General features: G+C 42.4%; 1 protein-coding gene across 2 annotated transcripts in view; it reads right to left on the reverse strand.

Moving 5' to 3' along the window:
- OGFRL1 (opioid growth factor receptor like 1) overlaps positions 1–15,365 on the reverse strand; it is a 96,993-nt gene that overhangs the window by 29,435 nt on the left and 52,193 nt on the right. For both annotated transcript variants that reach the window (XM_083177249.1, XM_083177248.1), the window contains exon 2: positions 9,803–9,892. In XM_083177249.1, the coding sequence (XP_083033375.1) occupies positions 9,803–9,892 (90 nt within the window). The remainder of the gene's footprint in view (positions 1–9,802; positions 9,893–15,365) is intronic.

Here is a 15,365-nt window from a genome sequence, read left to right on the forward strand (position 1 = left end):
GTACTGATGGTAATGCAATCAGGCACCCAATGGTGTTGATGATATCGATGGCAGGTGGATCAATGATATCAATGGTTGGGATTCAGCTTAGCAGATCAGTCAGCAGCAACAGACTAGCATGTACACCGAGAAGCACATGGACTAAGTTCATACACAGAGCTGGCAATCTGAGCTTTGTGAATCAGGAAGCTTTATACCATGAGGTATCGTCGGATTGGCTGCAGCAGTCAGCTCACAGCAAAGCTGCTCAGTATTGGAAGACTGGATTACATGATAGTAAACAACATGGCGCTGCCCATGCTGATGGCATGAAAAGAAACAGGCCATGTGGAATGCTAGCATTTACTTGAGCATTCCAGGCACAGATAGACTGCACAGTTACCTAGCAAGCGCACCGCCTGGATACAGCTGTTGGCCCAGTATTGCAAGATGCATGTACCTGGACACCACCGCTGGCACCATAAGCCTTCTGAGTGTGCATAAAAATGAACCCCTCTCTGCCTAAATCCAACACCCCCCCATCCCACAGCCTGACCCTAACCCCTCTTCTTAAAGCCTAAACCTAACCCAACCCTCCCCACAGCCTAACCTTAACCCCCCCCTCCCCCACACACACAGCCTAACCGTAAGTCCCACACTAGTGCCTAAATCTAATATCCCCTTCCCTGGCCTGACCCTAGCCTGGGCCACATACAGTACTTACTGATCGTGATGCCGGCTGTTGGTTTTCTACTGTTGGCATCCTGAGCCTTTGGTCATTCTGTTGCCGGTATACTGAACGTTAGCATACTGACTGCTGGGATGCTGACTGCAGGCCGTACTAAGGTATTTGAGATATAGCTTAGTGCAGTGTGGTTATGGAGACATAGGGTCCAAAAAATCCCTGCATATTAACGCTGCAGCACCTACAATTTGTATTTATTATTTTAATAACAGGTTCTTATATAGTGCAGAAAATACTGTTGCGATTTAGAAATGGAAGCAATGATAAAACAAACTGGATGTTTAGGTGTAAATTTACAAAGATGGAAGTTCTATTGAAGATGGGATTTAGCACCTTCTAGAAGGAAATAGATATAATCTGATTGGTTGCTATGGTATATATCCCATCTTCAATAGAACTTCCATTTAGGTAAAATTATACCTTACAGCCAGTCAAACCAGTAGGAAGGCCCTGCTCACAAGCTTACAATCTATAGGGAAATACGCATCGATACACAAAAACAGGTGTTATCTATTGCAAAATGGTCCACCAGTTTGCAAAGGTTCTTGGTAGGCTGCATGATATGGTGACTGAAGGGTTAAATTTGAACCCATGTAGCATATAAGAATTTGCACGTAGAACTGTTCTCATTATGGTTTTTCTATGGCTACATTACAAGGTCATACTGTAAGCCTAAGCGTGTCTTATCTAAGTTTCTACTACTCCCCCTTTTGTGGTTTCGTATGCAGCGTGCACCTGCATAAACTCCCTTATAATGAAAACCCCCCTCTCTCACCCATTCTCTTGTGTATAATATCTTGTATGTCTCCTGTTTAATCTGCCCAGCAACTGTTAAACAGCCAATAACAAAGTACCATACATTTGTCCACACCCATGTATCATGTCTTTTAACCTACTGTTAAACTCTTAATAAACCAGAATGTTTCTTGACTCGCCACCGTGTGTTTGGTGTGTAGTGTTAAGAATACATTCTCACGGGTACCTAAGGGGCCACCAGGTCGAGGGGCTACACATTTATCCTTACAATTTGAGGGCTTCGTCTGGGATTCAGCCGGCCGTCCCCTCCACGGGATTGCGGCCACCTGCTGAATTTGAGAATCTGAACTCACTCCGTGTTCCGGGAACACGTGACAAGGTAATATTTAAGTCCGGGACTTAATATTACGTAATTGTATGTAAGGAAATTTATGACGCCATAAAATGTATCAGGGATACAAGGACCAGGGGTCCACGTCATAAAAAAAGGACCAGGGGTCCACGTAAAGGCAATTCAAGTCTGGGACTTGAGATTACGAAACAGGTATCCGGGATACCGCAATTGAACCAGGGGTTCACAGAGAAAGCCTCCTCGATCTGATCGCCTAAATATATGTATGTACATGTTTGTCTGTTAATGTTGCAAACTGTGTATTTGTTTAAACACTCAGTAGACGGATGGTAAGTGCACGTACGCTGAAGTGTTCTGTCTGTCTTATATACAATTGTACTGCATATTTTTGTATTAAGGATACTCAGTGGACGGTTGGTAAGTGTGCGGCCGCTGAGTGTCATTACTGTGTAGAGCGATTCTAAGTAGATTTGCAAAGTGATTTGGCTACTGAATGTCATTTTGTTTAAAGTAATTTTAAGTACAATTGCGACTTGACTTGTGACAGATATTATTGTGACCATATTGACTGACATACTGTTATATTATGGGATTATATTAGAGTAAAGAAACAGAATATTCCCCGCTTTTACCAGGAGAGACATGTAAAGAATATGTTGCCCGTGTCTCCCCCACAAGTTACTATTTCATTAACCCTTGAGTAGACAATTTAGCGGGATAGATAGGATAATTAAAAATTGTCCCAAAACAATAATAACACCAATAGGATGTATAATATATTTAAAGAAAGCATGCAAAGGACGCAGCTTTACCCAAGGAGATATGAGACTCATTGTTAATGATATAATTGACCATTACAATAAATGAGACTGGGAAAAAGTTCCACTTATCAGTGTACCCTCAGTCACACAAACAACTGTAGGTTACCCACTTAATACACAAGAAGGCATAGATGCTATGTGGGATCAACTTGCTGCACATATGAATGAAGTGTTTAAAGCACGCTCATCTCTCCCCATAGCTGTAAGTTGTAAGCAGAAAGTGTCAGAAACAGTGACAAATTTCTGGAACAGATTAAAGAAGTGCTGGACCGAGGAAGCAGGTCTGCCGCTTCTGCATAATGATAATTTACTTGTTTCTACTTTCATTAATAATCTGCTGCCGATATATATATATATATATATCCTCGCTGTGAAGCAGAGTGTTTCAACTTGAACCTCTGATACAGTGAAGGATTTTAAAAAAACATTTGTATGAAAAGGAAGCAGCAGGTTGTTTTGAAGATTAAAAGAAACACTGTCACACCATCACATACCCCGTTCACACGCTTCCAAAATCAAAACAATCCTAGGAGACAGAATAAACCATTCCGTCCTCCTAGAGACAGGCTACCTCAGAGGGCTCCTGCGGGACCCCCACCCAACAGGCAGACAAGCTGCTATAACTGTGAAAGGGATAGCCATTGGGCTAGAGACTGTCCGTTCCCTTCAAACAAACCCCGACAGGTCAGTAACCCCATGCAGCCCAGCCAACCCAGACCTAGAGACAACCCCAGATTTCAGATTGACTGGCAGGGACAGACCTTAAAGGGCCATGACATAGGAAAACATGAATTTACTGTAATATTTGACTGCCTAATGAATTTGCTAGGCAGAGATCTTCTCTCTGTGCTAGAAATCACAATTAGTCCATCAGAAGCAGGAAAGGGAATTGATGTTTCATCACCACACTTGCTCATGACTGACAGTTCTGACCCAAACACAGAATTAGACACTGTAAATCCTCAGATATGGTCAACAGGACCTCAGAGCAATAAACCAATTAATTGTTCCCATTGCACCCACTGTACCTGATATAAACTCACTCATCTCAGCCATCCCTGTAGATGCCGCCTACTTCTCAGTAACTGATTTGAAAAAAATATATTTTTTAGCATACCTGTGGACACCCAGACACAACTGTTATTTGCATTTTCTTTTGAGGCCAGCAGTTAAACATGATGCAGACTGCCACAGGAGTATATTAACTCCCCTGTTGTGTACAGCATCGTGCTCCAAGCCACAACCCCCCTGGCACCCCCCCTATGGTTCAGTCCTGCTACAGTATGCAGATGATCTGCTTATCTGTAGTTCAACAAAGGAGGCATGCCGAGAGGATGGTATATCACTGTTAAACTGGCTCTGTGAATGTGGGCACAAAGTGTCAAAAAGCAAAAATGCAATGGTGCAAAAAGAATGTTGATTATTTAGGTTTTGTCTTGACAAAAGGGGAAAGGAAAGTCAGCCCACAACGCATTCAGTCTGTACTGGGTCTGGTCCGCCCAAACACTATTATTGCAGACAGTGGATTTCTGACTGTTCCTACTATGATAACATTTTGAGACAAGCCACACTCAATGACAAACCTAAACAGATACAATGGTCACAAGAAATGTTAAATGCATATGGAAGCCTTAAATGTATGTTAATGAAAAGTCCGGCATTGACCCTCCCAAACTATGTACAACCATTTCATTTATATGCAAGGGACAAAATGTAAAACCATGGCGGGTGTGCTGACACAAAAACATGGAGGTAAGCTGCGCCCCGTGGCATTCTTTTCCAAAGTGATGCCGGTGTCGGTCCAAGGTATGCCTGCCTGTCTTCGGGCACTGGCGGCCTGTGCAATGGTAGCTGAGATGGCAACCACACTCACCCTAGGCTCACCCACTGTTCTCCATACCACACATAATGTTGTAGCATTACTTAAAGGGCTACACACACAACATGTCAGCCCAGCGTCTTAGTGGAGATGAGGTCCTGTTGCTAGGAAGCCCCTCACTCACCATTAAGTATGCAAACGCATCCTCAGGCCCCGCACCCATTCTAAATGCACTTTTAGGACTAAAGGGTTCCCAGGATGACATTCCTGACGATCATGACTGTTCTGCATCAATAGAGTCAGAGACCTCCCCTAGACTTGACATTTCCCTTGTACCAATACCAGGTTCTGACCATGTATTTATGGATGGTTCTTGTAGTAGACCCAATGACTCGACATATCAGGCAGGCTACGCAGTGGTACGCCTCCCAAATGACATTTTAGAAGCGAGACCCATTCCATATCAATCAGCACAAGCTGCAGAACTCATAGCGCTCACAAGAGCTTGCCAAATGTAGAAAGATAAACCTGATCACTGAACTACAAAGCTCAGCATCACAAAAAGACTTGGATGACTGGTTATTTCCAATATTGCAGAAAAATCCTATAACAGGATTGATCTGCAAAGAGGGGAGACCATGCATACCACAATCAAGCGCCCCATTGTTCATTGCTCACTATCATGGGGTAGGACATTATAGCAAAAACACCACAGCTATGCTTTTAAACAAAGATTTTTACATCACAGATGCAAAAACAGTTGCACGCATACTAACACAAGAAATCATCCCTAGATGGGGATGCCCGCTCCAAATAGATAGCGAAAAAGGCACTGCCTTTACAGCAAAAAAAGTCACACAAGCTTTAGTGAAAGCACTTCAAATAGATTGGAAATTTCACATTCCTTATCATCCCCAAAGTTCAGGAATTGTGGAAAAAATAAATAGGACTTTAAAGGACAAACTTAGGAAAGCAACAGGAGGAACATTTAATAAATGGAAACAAACCCTCCCCATTGTCCTAGCAGAAATTAGAATGACCCCCCAAAAGACTCTGGGTTATTCACCCTTTGAAATTCTGATGGGAAGACTTTTTCCCACACCTTGGGCCAAGAAACCAATGATAGTCCAGGAAGGAGATCTAGAACAGATTAGAGAAGAGTATGTTAGGTCCCTCATCACCAGACTTAGTGAAATTGAACATGGTGTTATTTGTAAAAATCCTTCTAATCCACAGGAATCAACACATCCTTTCCAGGTCGGAGACAAGGTCGTTGTGAAGGTACTCCCTAGGAACAAAGGTCCAGGAGATTTCACCCACGGTCCAGAGACAGAGATCGTAGCAGTAACCAGGACGGCTGTCCTTACAGAAGAGAGTCCAGTGTGGATACACGCATCCAGGGTAAAGAGAATCCCGAGTAACGTCCCGGATAGAGAACAGATCAAGGCGAGGTACTAATGGGGGCAGACAGCCCTAACCTCCTACATGATGGAGAAGACGACTCACCAGCAGATGAGGTCATTCTAGAATTCTGGACGATGGTGGATAACGTATATTATTCTATTGATTCTTGTTTGCCAGATACCTTTGCACAAAAACTGAAGTGGACATGACTGAAAAGGCAGGCGTATACATTTTCTGGTACAATTCTTTCAGCACCGAGGTAGCCGCCTACCAGATAGACTTTTGCACCATTAACCCCTGTGTCTCCAAACGATGGACATAGGGATGTAATAAGAATGGTCACCCAAATGGTATAGAACAGGCCCTTGTTCAATTAGCAATCTATATATTGATTATTCTTACTATTATCTGTATTGTTGTATTTTGCATTATACCATGTTGTAGAAAACTTGCTACCAAAGGTATTGAAAATACTCTTATGTATGAATCCATTGCCCCTGCACACGCAAATTCCCCTGAAGGCTACAAACAATATCTTGCTAAGCACAGAAATAAGGAATTCCGTAAGAAGAATCATATCATCTAAATTCATGATTCTAAGAGGGGATTGAAGGGTTAAATTTGAACCCATGTAGCATATAAGAATTTGCGCGTAGAACTGTTCTCATTATGGTTTTTCTATGGCTACATTACAAGGTCATACTGTAAGCCTAAGCGTGTCTTATCTAAGTTTCTACTACTCCCCCTTTTGTGGTTTCGTATGCAGCGTGCACCTGCATAAACTCCCTTAGGTACTTATGTAGTATCTGGGCTGCCGATTTTTTGATTGTATGCCTTAAGTTAAGGCATACAATCAGATGCGATGCGATGCGATATCGCATCGCATCGCATACGATGCGATACGATGCGATGCGATGCGATGACCCGATTTTCCCATAGGATTCAATGTTAAAATGGACTGAGTCCATTTTAACATGGAATTCAATGGGAAAAAGGGGTCCTTTTCATACCCCTACTATCCAAGTGGGCATGGAGTTGGATATAAACCTGTGGCGAGCGTAGCGAGCCACCGAGCCCGAAGCGTGGCGAGCGAAGCGAGCCCCGCGAGGGGACGGTATTCTGTGTCCCCTCGCGGGGCTCGCTACGCTCGCCACAGGTTTATATCCAACTCCATGCCCACTTGGATCGCATGCGATTTGGTCGGGTGCGATGCGATGCGATGGACCCGATTTCAAAATCGGCAGCCCAGTTACTACATAAGTACCCTCCCTTATAATGAAAACCCCCCTCTCTCACCCATTCTCTTGTGTATAATATCTTGTATGTCTCCTGTTTAATCTGCCCAGCAACTGTTAAACAGCCAATAACAAAGTACCATACATTTGTCCACACCCATGTATCATGTCTTTTAACCTACTGTTAAACTCTTAATAAACCAGAATGTTTCTTGACTCGCCACCGTGTGTTTGGTGTGTAGTGTTAAGAATACATTCTCACGGGTACCTAAGGGGCCACCAGGTCGAGGGGCTACACATTTATCCTTACAGTGACCCAGCAATGTTGGCCAGGTTTTAGAAGGATGGGAAAGTGAGAGAGAAAACAAGGGGTACATTTCCTAAATGTTTGAAAAAGGAAAAGACACAATGTTGCCCGAAGCATTTAGATACTGTCTATCATTTCTTTATTGCATCCTAGAAAATGATAGGCAGAATCTGATTGGTTGATATGGGCAACATCACCTCTTTTCATTTTTAGTGAGGATATGTTTGGTCTGCACAGTAGGATATGATTGGAAAGGAAAGGTGTATTAAGGTTATGTGGGTGGTTCTTATTGTACATAAGACTCTTATTGTGCATAAGCGGGCACTCCTACATTTTAAAACACTTTTTTAAATTGATTTTTCTAAATATATTTTGTGTCTACTACCCATTCTACCGTGCTGTAACAATAGTTTCTGTTATATATGCTATTCAATATTATAGAATGATTAAGCGCTTGTATATTATGTCTATGTGCATGCCAGAAAAAATAAAATAAAAAATATGAAGATAAAATAAAACAGTAAAATAACAGGTAAAGATTTAGCCTTTTGATGTTTACAACTCCTTTTGGAGTAAGTGGAGTTATTTTCCAATGGGGTGTTAGCGTGGCTTGCACTTTGATGTAATTACGGAGGTCGCCATTGGGATTGGTGGTCAGCGGTATTCAGGAGGGTGTGGATGCCCTAACTGTCCCTAACCTTACCTCTCCTCAGAGTGTTCTTAATTGGAGTCTTCTCCGTCCCCGTCTTTCTCCTCCGTTTGCACGCTGCTTCTCCGAGACCGGAACTCCACACTGCTATTCAGTCCTGCGTATCCCAGCCTCTGGGATACGCAGGACTGAATAGCAGTGTGGAGTTCCGGTCTCGGAGAAGCAGCGTGCAAACGGAGGAGAAAGACGGGGACGGAGAAGACTCCAATTAAGAACACTCTGAGGAGAGGTAAGGTTAGGGACAGTTAGGGCATCCACACCCTCCTGAATACCGCTGACCACCAATCCCAATGGCGACCTCCGTAATTACATCAAAGTGCAAGCCACGCTAACACCCCATTGGAAAATAACTCCACTTACTCCAAAAGGAGTTGTAAACATCAAAAGGCTAAATCTTTACCTGTTATTTTACTGTTTTATTTTATCTTCATATTTTTTATTTTATTTTTTCTGGCATGCACATAGACATAATATACAAGCGCTTAATCATTCTATAATATTGTATAACCCCTCCCCTTTTTAAGCAGCTATTTTGAGTGCAGTGGTATCCTTTCTTTCCATATAGGCTATTCATCCTTCAAACAGTGGTTGGAAAGATATGTCCCTTTACTTCCCATGTACCTGATTAGTTGACAGTTCTAGTGTATTTACAACCATCTCCATTGTTCATTGTTTTGTCTCTATCCTAGCATCACTCTAAATGTAGATAGATCTAGAAAAGCTAATACATCATTGCTTCAGTCATGACAAATAGCCCCACTGGGTCACATGAGACTCTCCTAGTGTTTGGCAATATCATGGTGGTAACAGCTGATGTAATGTAGGTCAAAAAGTGGGTAAAATCACCCAATCTCCTGCTACAGTATGTAGCATTAGTAAATAGAGGTGAAACTTAATTCAGAAATGTCATCATGTTTTAAAGATGGTGCTAGCTTCATAAATAGACTCCTTATTGAGAATTAATTCTAGAGCAACCCTTTCTATAGAAATGCCTGAGTCCCAAACTTTAGGTATAACAGATCTTTTTAAATTATGTATAATGCAGTGACTATTGAGGTATATTCTGAAAACTGCAGTTATTTTTACTGCATGCCGATTCTTATAACTTTGCAGCACTATGAGATTAAACCATTAATAAGAAGTGATAATGACTCAATGACACAAAAAGAAATGTATTTAAACATCAACCTATTTCAAGCTGTGTTTCAGAAAGCATAAAGCAACACAGACATCATTTAGTTAGCTGTGCCTTCAAGCCATTTCCCTGTACTTGTGACACAGTAATTGGCTATGACATCTGAAACCATGACATTTTTGAGCAAAAAAAATATCAGTACAAATGTTCTCAGGCTCACAAAAGATGTATCCCATTGTAGCATTATAAAAAGCAGACCAATGATATCATTCCCTTTTTGTGTTAAATTCTGTATGGCCCCCTTACTGCTGAAAGTCTGTAGCCCTTTGCAGGAAATTGCTATAAAAATGTGGATTTGAACAGCTGCAAGTACTGTAGCAATGCTAGCACAGAAAAAAATCATTATGTGTCATCTATACATCAGTGGTTTCCCAGGTGTGAGTTGAAAAAACAAATCAGTTTATCTTACTGTACATGCTATACTGTTATATTCACACAAAAGATAAGGAAGTACTCTAGAATGTCCTAGAAATCTCTTACTGGGTACTGGTGTCGATACTTGTACAAATCTCTTGCTGCATAAAAGCTTCTCTTTGGTTTCATGTCTTGCTCAGCTGCATTAGCATCACTCTGAAAAACAGAATGAAAAATTAAATAACCAGAAAGAAATATATTTTTATTGGTACTGTAAATGGAAAATTGACATGAATCAATAAAAGTAATTTACAAACATTGGAAAAGGCATTTTACAATGGGCCTTATTCTAGTTCACTCTTTCTGACAAAATCCTTCTTAGATGGACAAAACCATGTGCACTGCAGGTGGGGCAGATGTAACTTGTGCAGAGAGAAATAGATTTGGGCGGGGTTTTACTTCAAAGTGAGATCTATATTGCAGTGTAAAAATAAAGCAGGCGGTATTTACCCTGCACAGAAACAAAATAACTCACCCAAATGTAATTCTCTCTGCACATGTTACATCTGCCCCCCTGCAGTGCACATGGTTTTGGCCATCTAGGAAGGATTTTGTCAGAAAGAGTGAACTAGAATAAGCACATAGTTCTAATATGGTGATCCGCATTTTTCACGTATTACTGACAATTGCTTTGCAGCATCTAGATAGCATTTATTGCAATGGTATAGGTGCCTCATTGTAGAAAACGCCTTGGTGTTTCCAAATCCTCTAGGCTCTATTAAGAAATGAATGCCTTTTACGTTTTGCCATATATGACATATTGCATTTCACTATATGTATTTTGTATTGCTGTAAGACAGAATGGAACTTGGACTGATCTGAAAATTAAAGGATGAAATACTTTCATATTATTTTCCTACTTTCCTTGAAATGTACTATACCACTCACAGCAAACCAACAAAATGTCATGCCATGTGTCCTTGTGGATGAGCATCAACCATTAATTAGGCCAGCAGTGAGTGTGCCTAGGGCTCCAATGGACACATTTGTGCAACTATATAAACATGTAACACCTTTGAATTTTTTTGTATTAACAAATACCCTTTTCCCAATGGAAATATACACAAATGTAACTAAACATAAACCAAGTGTTTTTCATTTCTTTTTTTCCTAAAAAGTCCTAATGGCCCAGCTTTTAAGTATAACCAAAACCCAGATGGCTACATCAAATGGAAAGAGGCACTAATTTAAGCTGGCAATATATTAGGGTGACTTAGTTGAGGGGAGGAAGACCCTCGCTATCCCCCTTGAAGTTCCCAGCAGCAGGACCGAATATGTATGCAGACCTTTTTCAATAGGATGTATCATATGTGATCAAATCCAAGACTGCCTGTCTTGGCTGTGATGCAACATTTCTCTCCTACAGCTCATGAGATAATCAGACTGCACATTGCATTGGACCTGATGTCAAATACATGCAATTTGGATGCTTTTTATGCGATTTATCTCCGTAACCAAATGCCATTGCAGAACGGACGTTGTAATGGTTAGCATTATTGCCTCCCAGCACTGAGGTCATGGGTTCAATTCTCACCATGGGCCATGGCCCTAACTGTGCAGAGTTTTTATATTCTCTGCATGCTTCTGTGGCTTTCCTCCGGGTACTCTGGTTTCTTCCCACAATCCAAAAAAATACTGGTAGGTTAATTGGATTTCAAAAAAATTAACTTAAGAATGTCTTTGTGTGTGTGTACTTGTATATAGGGACTTATGTGAATGTTCAAATATTCTCTGCTTTTAACGGGGAAAAAGGAAAAAAAATTACATGTGCAGCTATTTATACAGTTGAAATTATACTTTGATATATTTTTCATTTAAACATTGCCAAATAGAACTCACACAAACAAACCAGCTCTAATTATATTCGACTTTATAGAGCACTTCTGTGTGAGACTTACTAACTCGGCTACCATTACTTCCTGGCCTGCAATTGTTATACTATATGTCAAACTCCGGATGGTCTGAAAAAAAAATCAGACAATTTCTGGTCTAAAAATATCATCAGTAGTCGGATCCCATTTACATTAGGACGCACGGCATTATACTGGACAAGCTCTGGGGAAAAGTCGGACTTCTGACTTTGACTGCTTCTAAAATCTGCTCTCATTACATCCCGGCCATGGTCTGAGTGTCAGCATACAGATGTCGACATTTTAGAATGTTGTCATTCACAGGGTTGACAATGGCATGTAGAAGTTGTGATTCAACAGCCATAATGTTGACATTATTTTAGCAGATTTAAATTGCAAATAGGGTTAGGCTGAGAGTTAGGCTTTGCATAAAATCCCATTATAAATGTTTTAAATATTAACACATTACATGTCCACATCCTGAATGTCAACTTTCAGACATGGCCACATTATGCTGACACCATTCTGAAATTCCTTATAATATACCGAGTCTTAAACCTGCCTCATGTCTGTAAAGCAGATGGTTTTATATTTTTAGCAACTGCCTTATTATTTTGTCTGTGATATTTAATACCAATGTAGTTTGTTTTTCTTGTCTAGCTCTGCAGTGACAAGGTTGTTAATGTCTCTGCTGTCAGGACTGTTACATTTCAGTGTAATCGTTTTTAGTGGTTTTATTCCTTGCAAGAGTTTAAACAACATGCATAACTCCCAACTGTCCCGCTTATCGCGGGAATGTCCCAATTTTTTGGGACATTCTCCTATGGCCCGCGGCCGGCAGTGTCCTGCAGGGGGGTGGGGGTGTTGGGAGTCCCCCCTGTCGTCTGTAATCCAGAGGGACTGGGAGCATAGGACTGTTACATTTCAGTGTAATCGTTTTTAGTGGTTTTATTCCTTGCAAGAGTTTAAACAACATGCATAACTCCCAACTGTCCCGCTTATCGCGGGAATGTCCCAATTTTTTGGGACATTCTCCTATGGCCCGCGGCCGGCAGTGTCCTGCAGGGGGGTGGGGGTGTTGGGAGTCCCCCCTGTCGTCTGTAATCCAGAGGGACTGGGAGCATAGCCAGCAGCTCACGGAGCTGCTGAGCATGCCCCCACTGCAGAGGAAACAGGGCGCGGCCTCGCCGTAGCATCGTGGGTATAGACCACGACCCTTTTTAGTAGCTACACCCCCAAAATTTGCTGCATGCAACCTGTCCCGCCTCCAGTTCCAGAAATGTAGGGAGGTATGCAACATGGACTACTGTATACAAACCGGATTAAGCCTAGGGGATGCCCAGGTGCACTTGAGACAGGTAGGCCCCACTGGAAGGTAGGGGGTTTATATTAGATTGTGCATATCTAACAAACATGGGCCCTTATTCTGGTTCACTCGTAAAGACAAATTTATTTTCAAACGGACAAAACCATGTGCACTGCAGGTGAGGCAGATGTAATGTGCAGAGAGTTAGAGTGGGTTATTTTGTTTCTGTGCAGGGTAAATACTGGCTGCTTTATTTTTACACTGCAATATAGATCTCACTTTTAAGTAAAACCCCACCCAAATCTAATTCTCTCTGCACAAAGTTACATCTGCCCCACCTGCAGTGCACATGATTTTGTCCATTTGAGAAGGAATTTGCATTTGCGAGTGAACCAGAATAAGGCCCAGAATAAGGCCAATATCTGTTACCCAAATCTTCATGAAAACTGTAGTCTCCAAAATGTACTTTTATTTTTCACTAAAAACCTACGGCAGGGGTGTCCAAACTTTTTGCGACGAGGGCCAGATTTGGGGAAGTGTAAATGTGTGGAGGCCGACCATTCAGCCTGACATTCTTTGAATCATTAATCACATCAGAATAGTCCCCCACTCTGCCCCCATTCACTCTATGTCCCCCAGCCTGCCTTTTCACTGTATTTCCCCCAGCCTGCCCCCATTCACTGTATGTCCCTCAGCCTGCCCCTCCTTCACTGTATGTCCCCCATTCACTGTATGGGTACTTATATGTTAGATGGGCGCCCAGTAAGCTATTTGCTTCGTTTTCCACGTCCGCTCGCCACACTATATAAAATCAACTCCATGCCGACATAAATAGTGGGGGTATGAGCGTACTAACTATAGTGGGTGCCCAACTAACATAAGTACCACTGTATGTTCCCCACTCTGCACCCATTCACTCTGTCCCCCAGCCTGCCCCTTCTCTTAATGTCCATCACTGCCTCCATTCATTGTATGTCCCCAAGCCTGACCCTCCTTCACTGTATGACTCCCCTTCACTGTATGACCCCCATTCACTATGTACCTCACTCTGCCCCCATTCACTGTATGTCCCCCAGCCTGCCCCTGCTCCCCCTTCTCTGAATGGCCATCACTGCCTACATTCACTGTATGTCTCCCAGCCTTACCCTCCTTCACTGTATGTTCCCCACTCTGCCCTCATTGACTGTATGTACCCCTGCCTGCCCCCTCCCTTCTCTGTATGTTTCCCAGCCCCTTGTGTGAGCCAGAGGGTGGAGAGGCAAAGCAGGAACTGCAAGGACAGGAGATGCTTGGGCTCCTGCTGCTGCCCTCCTCTGCTCTGCATGTTACGGGAGCAAGCTTCCTCCCCTCTGCCACCCTCCCCAAACACTGCTGTCACTGTGATTGTGGAGTAGGGCGATACACGATTGCTGCAGCAGGGGTAGGATGCCAAACACATCTGAATGTGGGGGTCGGCACCTCCTCACTGCAGCAGACAGCAAGGTAAAGGCGCGCTCGCCGGGGCCCCACCTTTAGTGTCCTGTGCTGTGCTTCCCACATCTGATGCTCTGTCTGCTTCCAGCTGGAGGCTGCGGGTCACTTGAAATGACAGCACGGGCCGCAATTGGCCCCCCGGGCCTGACTTTTGACATGCCTGACCTATGGGGAACTTCTGTAACAGTACTACTGAGGACATGATATGTAACTGGCACTAAATATGTGCAAGGAAATGATTGCTTGGCATTCAAATTCAGTGCCTGAGATAGTACAAACTTTGTTTTATTTTTTTAAACCTTGTATCATGCACCAATAAAATATATTTGTGTGTGTTTCATGTGCTAATACATCATAAATGCAAGATACCTCTTTCAAATATAAAAATATGCCAAAATACGGAACAATCCATTTCCAGATTTCTTCTGGTCCCGAGCATTTTGGATAAAGGATACTCAACCTGTAATGTAATAATGACCAGATACCAAGGTGGTGAGGGGGAAAAGCTGTAATCCCTGTGTCACTTGCAGCTCTATCCACCAGGATGTGCCATTGCTACAGTAGTTTCTGAATCCTATACCCCTGTCTCTGCCTGCACTGCATACTGTCCTACTCACAATCTGACTGCCTGGGTCTGCTGCTGCATAAGAGGGACAGCTAGTGATGGCAGTGCGCTTCAGCTGGGAGGCCCCCTGACAAAGGGGGCCCTGTGTTCAGTATGCCCTGCACCCCCCTCCCCTTTTTCTGGCTATAATTGTATACCTTATTGTTCTTGTTTGTACAGCCGCAAAGCATCTTCCGTTATTGCCATCACATGAAATTGTATTGGTAAACTGCTGTGATACAGTAGATAATTGTTTATTACCACAATAAACCATAAAAACTAATTATTCATGTCATGAAAAAAAGCTAATGATCTACTAATGAGAGAGAGAGATTATTAGCTCAGTAAGTATTTAATACAAAATGTGATTGTCCCCACTAATTACCATTTCTTATC

This window comes from Crinia signifera, chromosome 3 (assembly GCF_055691185.1).
Source record: "Crinia signifera chromosome 3, ASM5569118v1, whole genome shotgun sequence".
NCBI classification, from domain to species: Eukaryota; Metazoa; Chordata; class Amphibia; order Anura; family Myobatrachidae; genus Crinia; species Crinia signifera.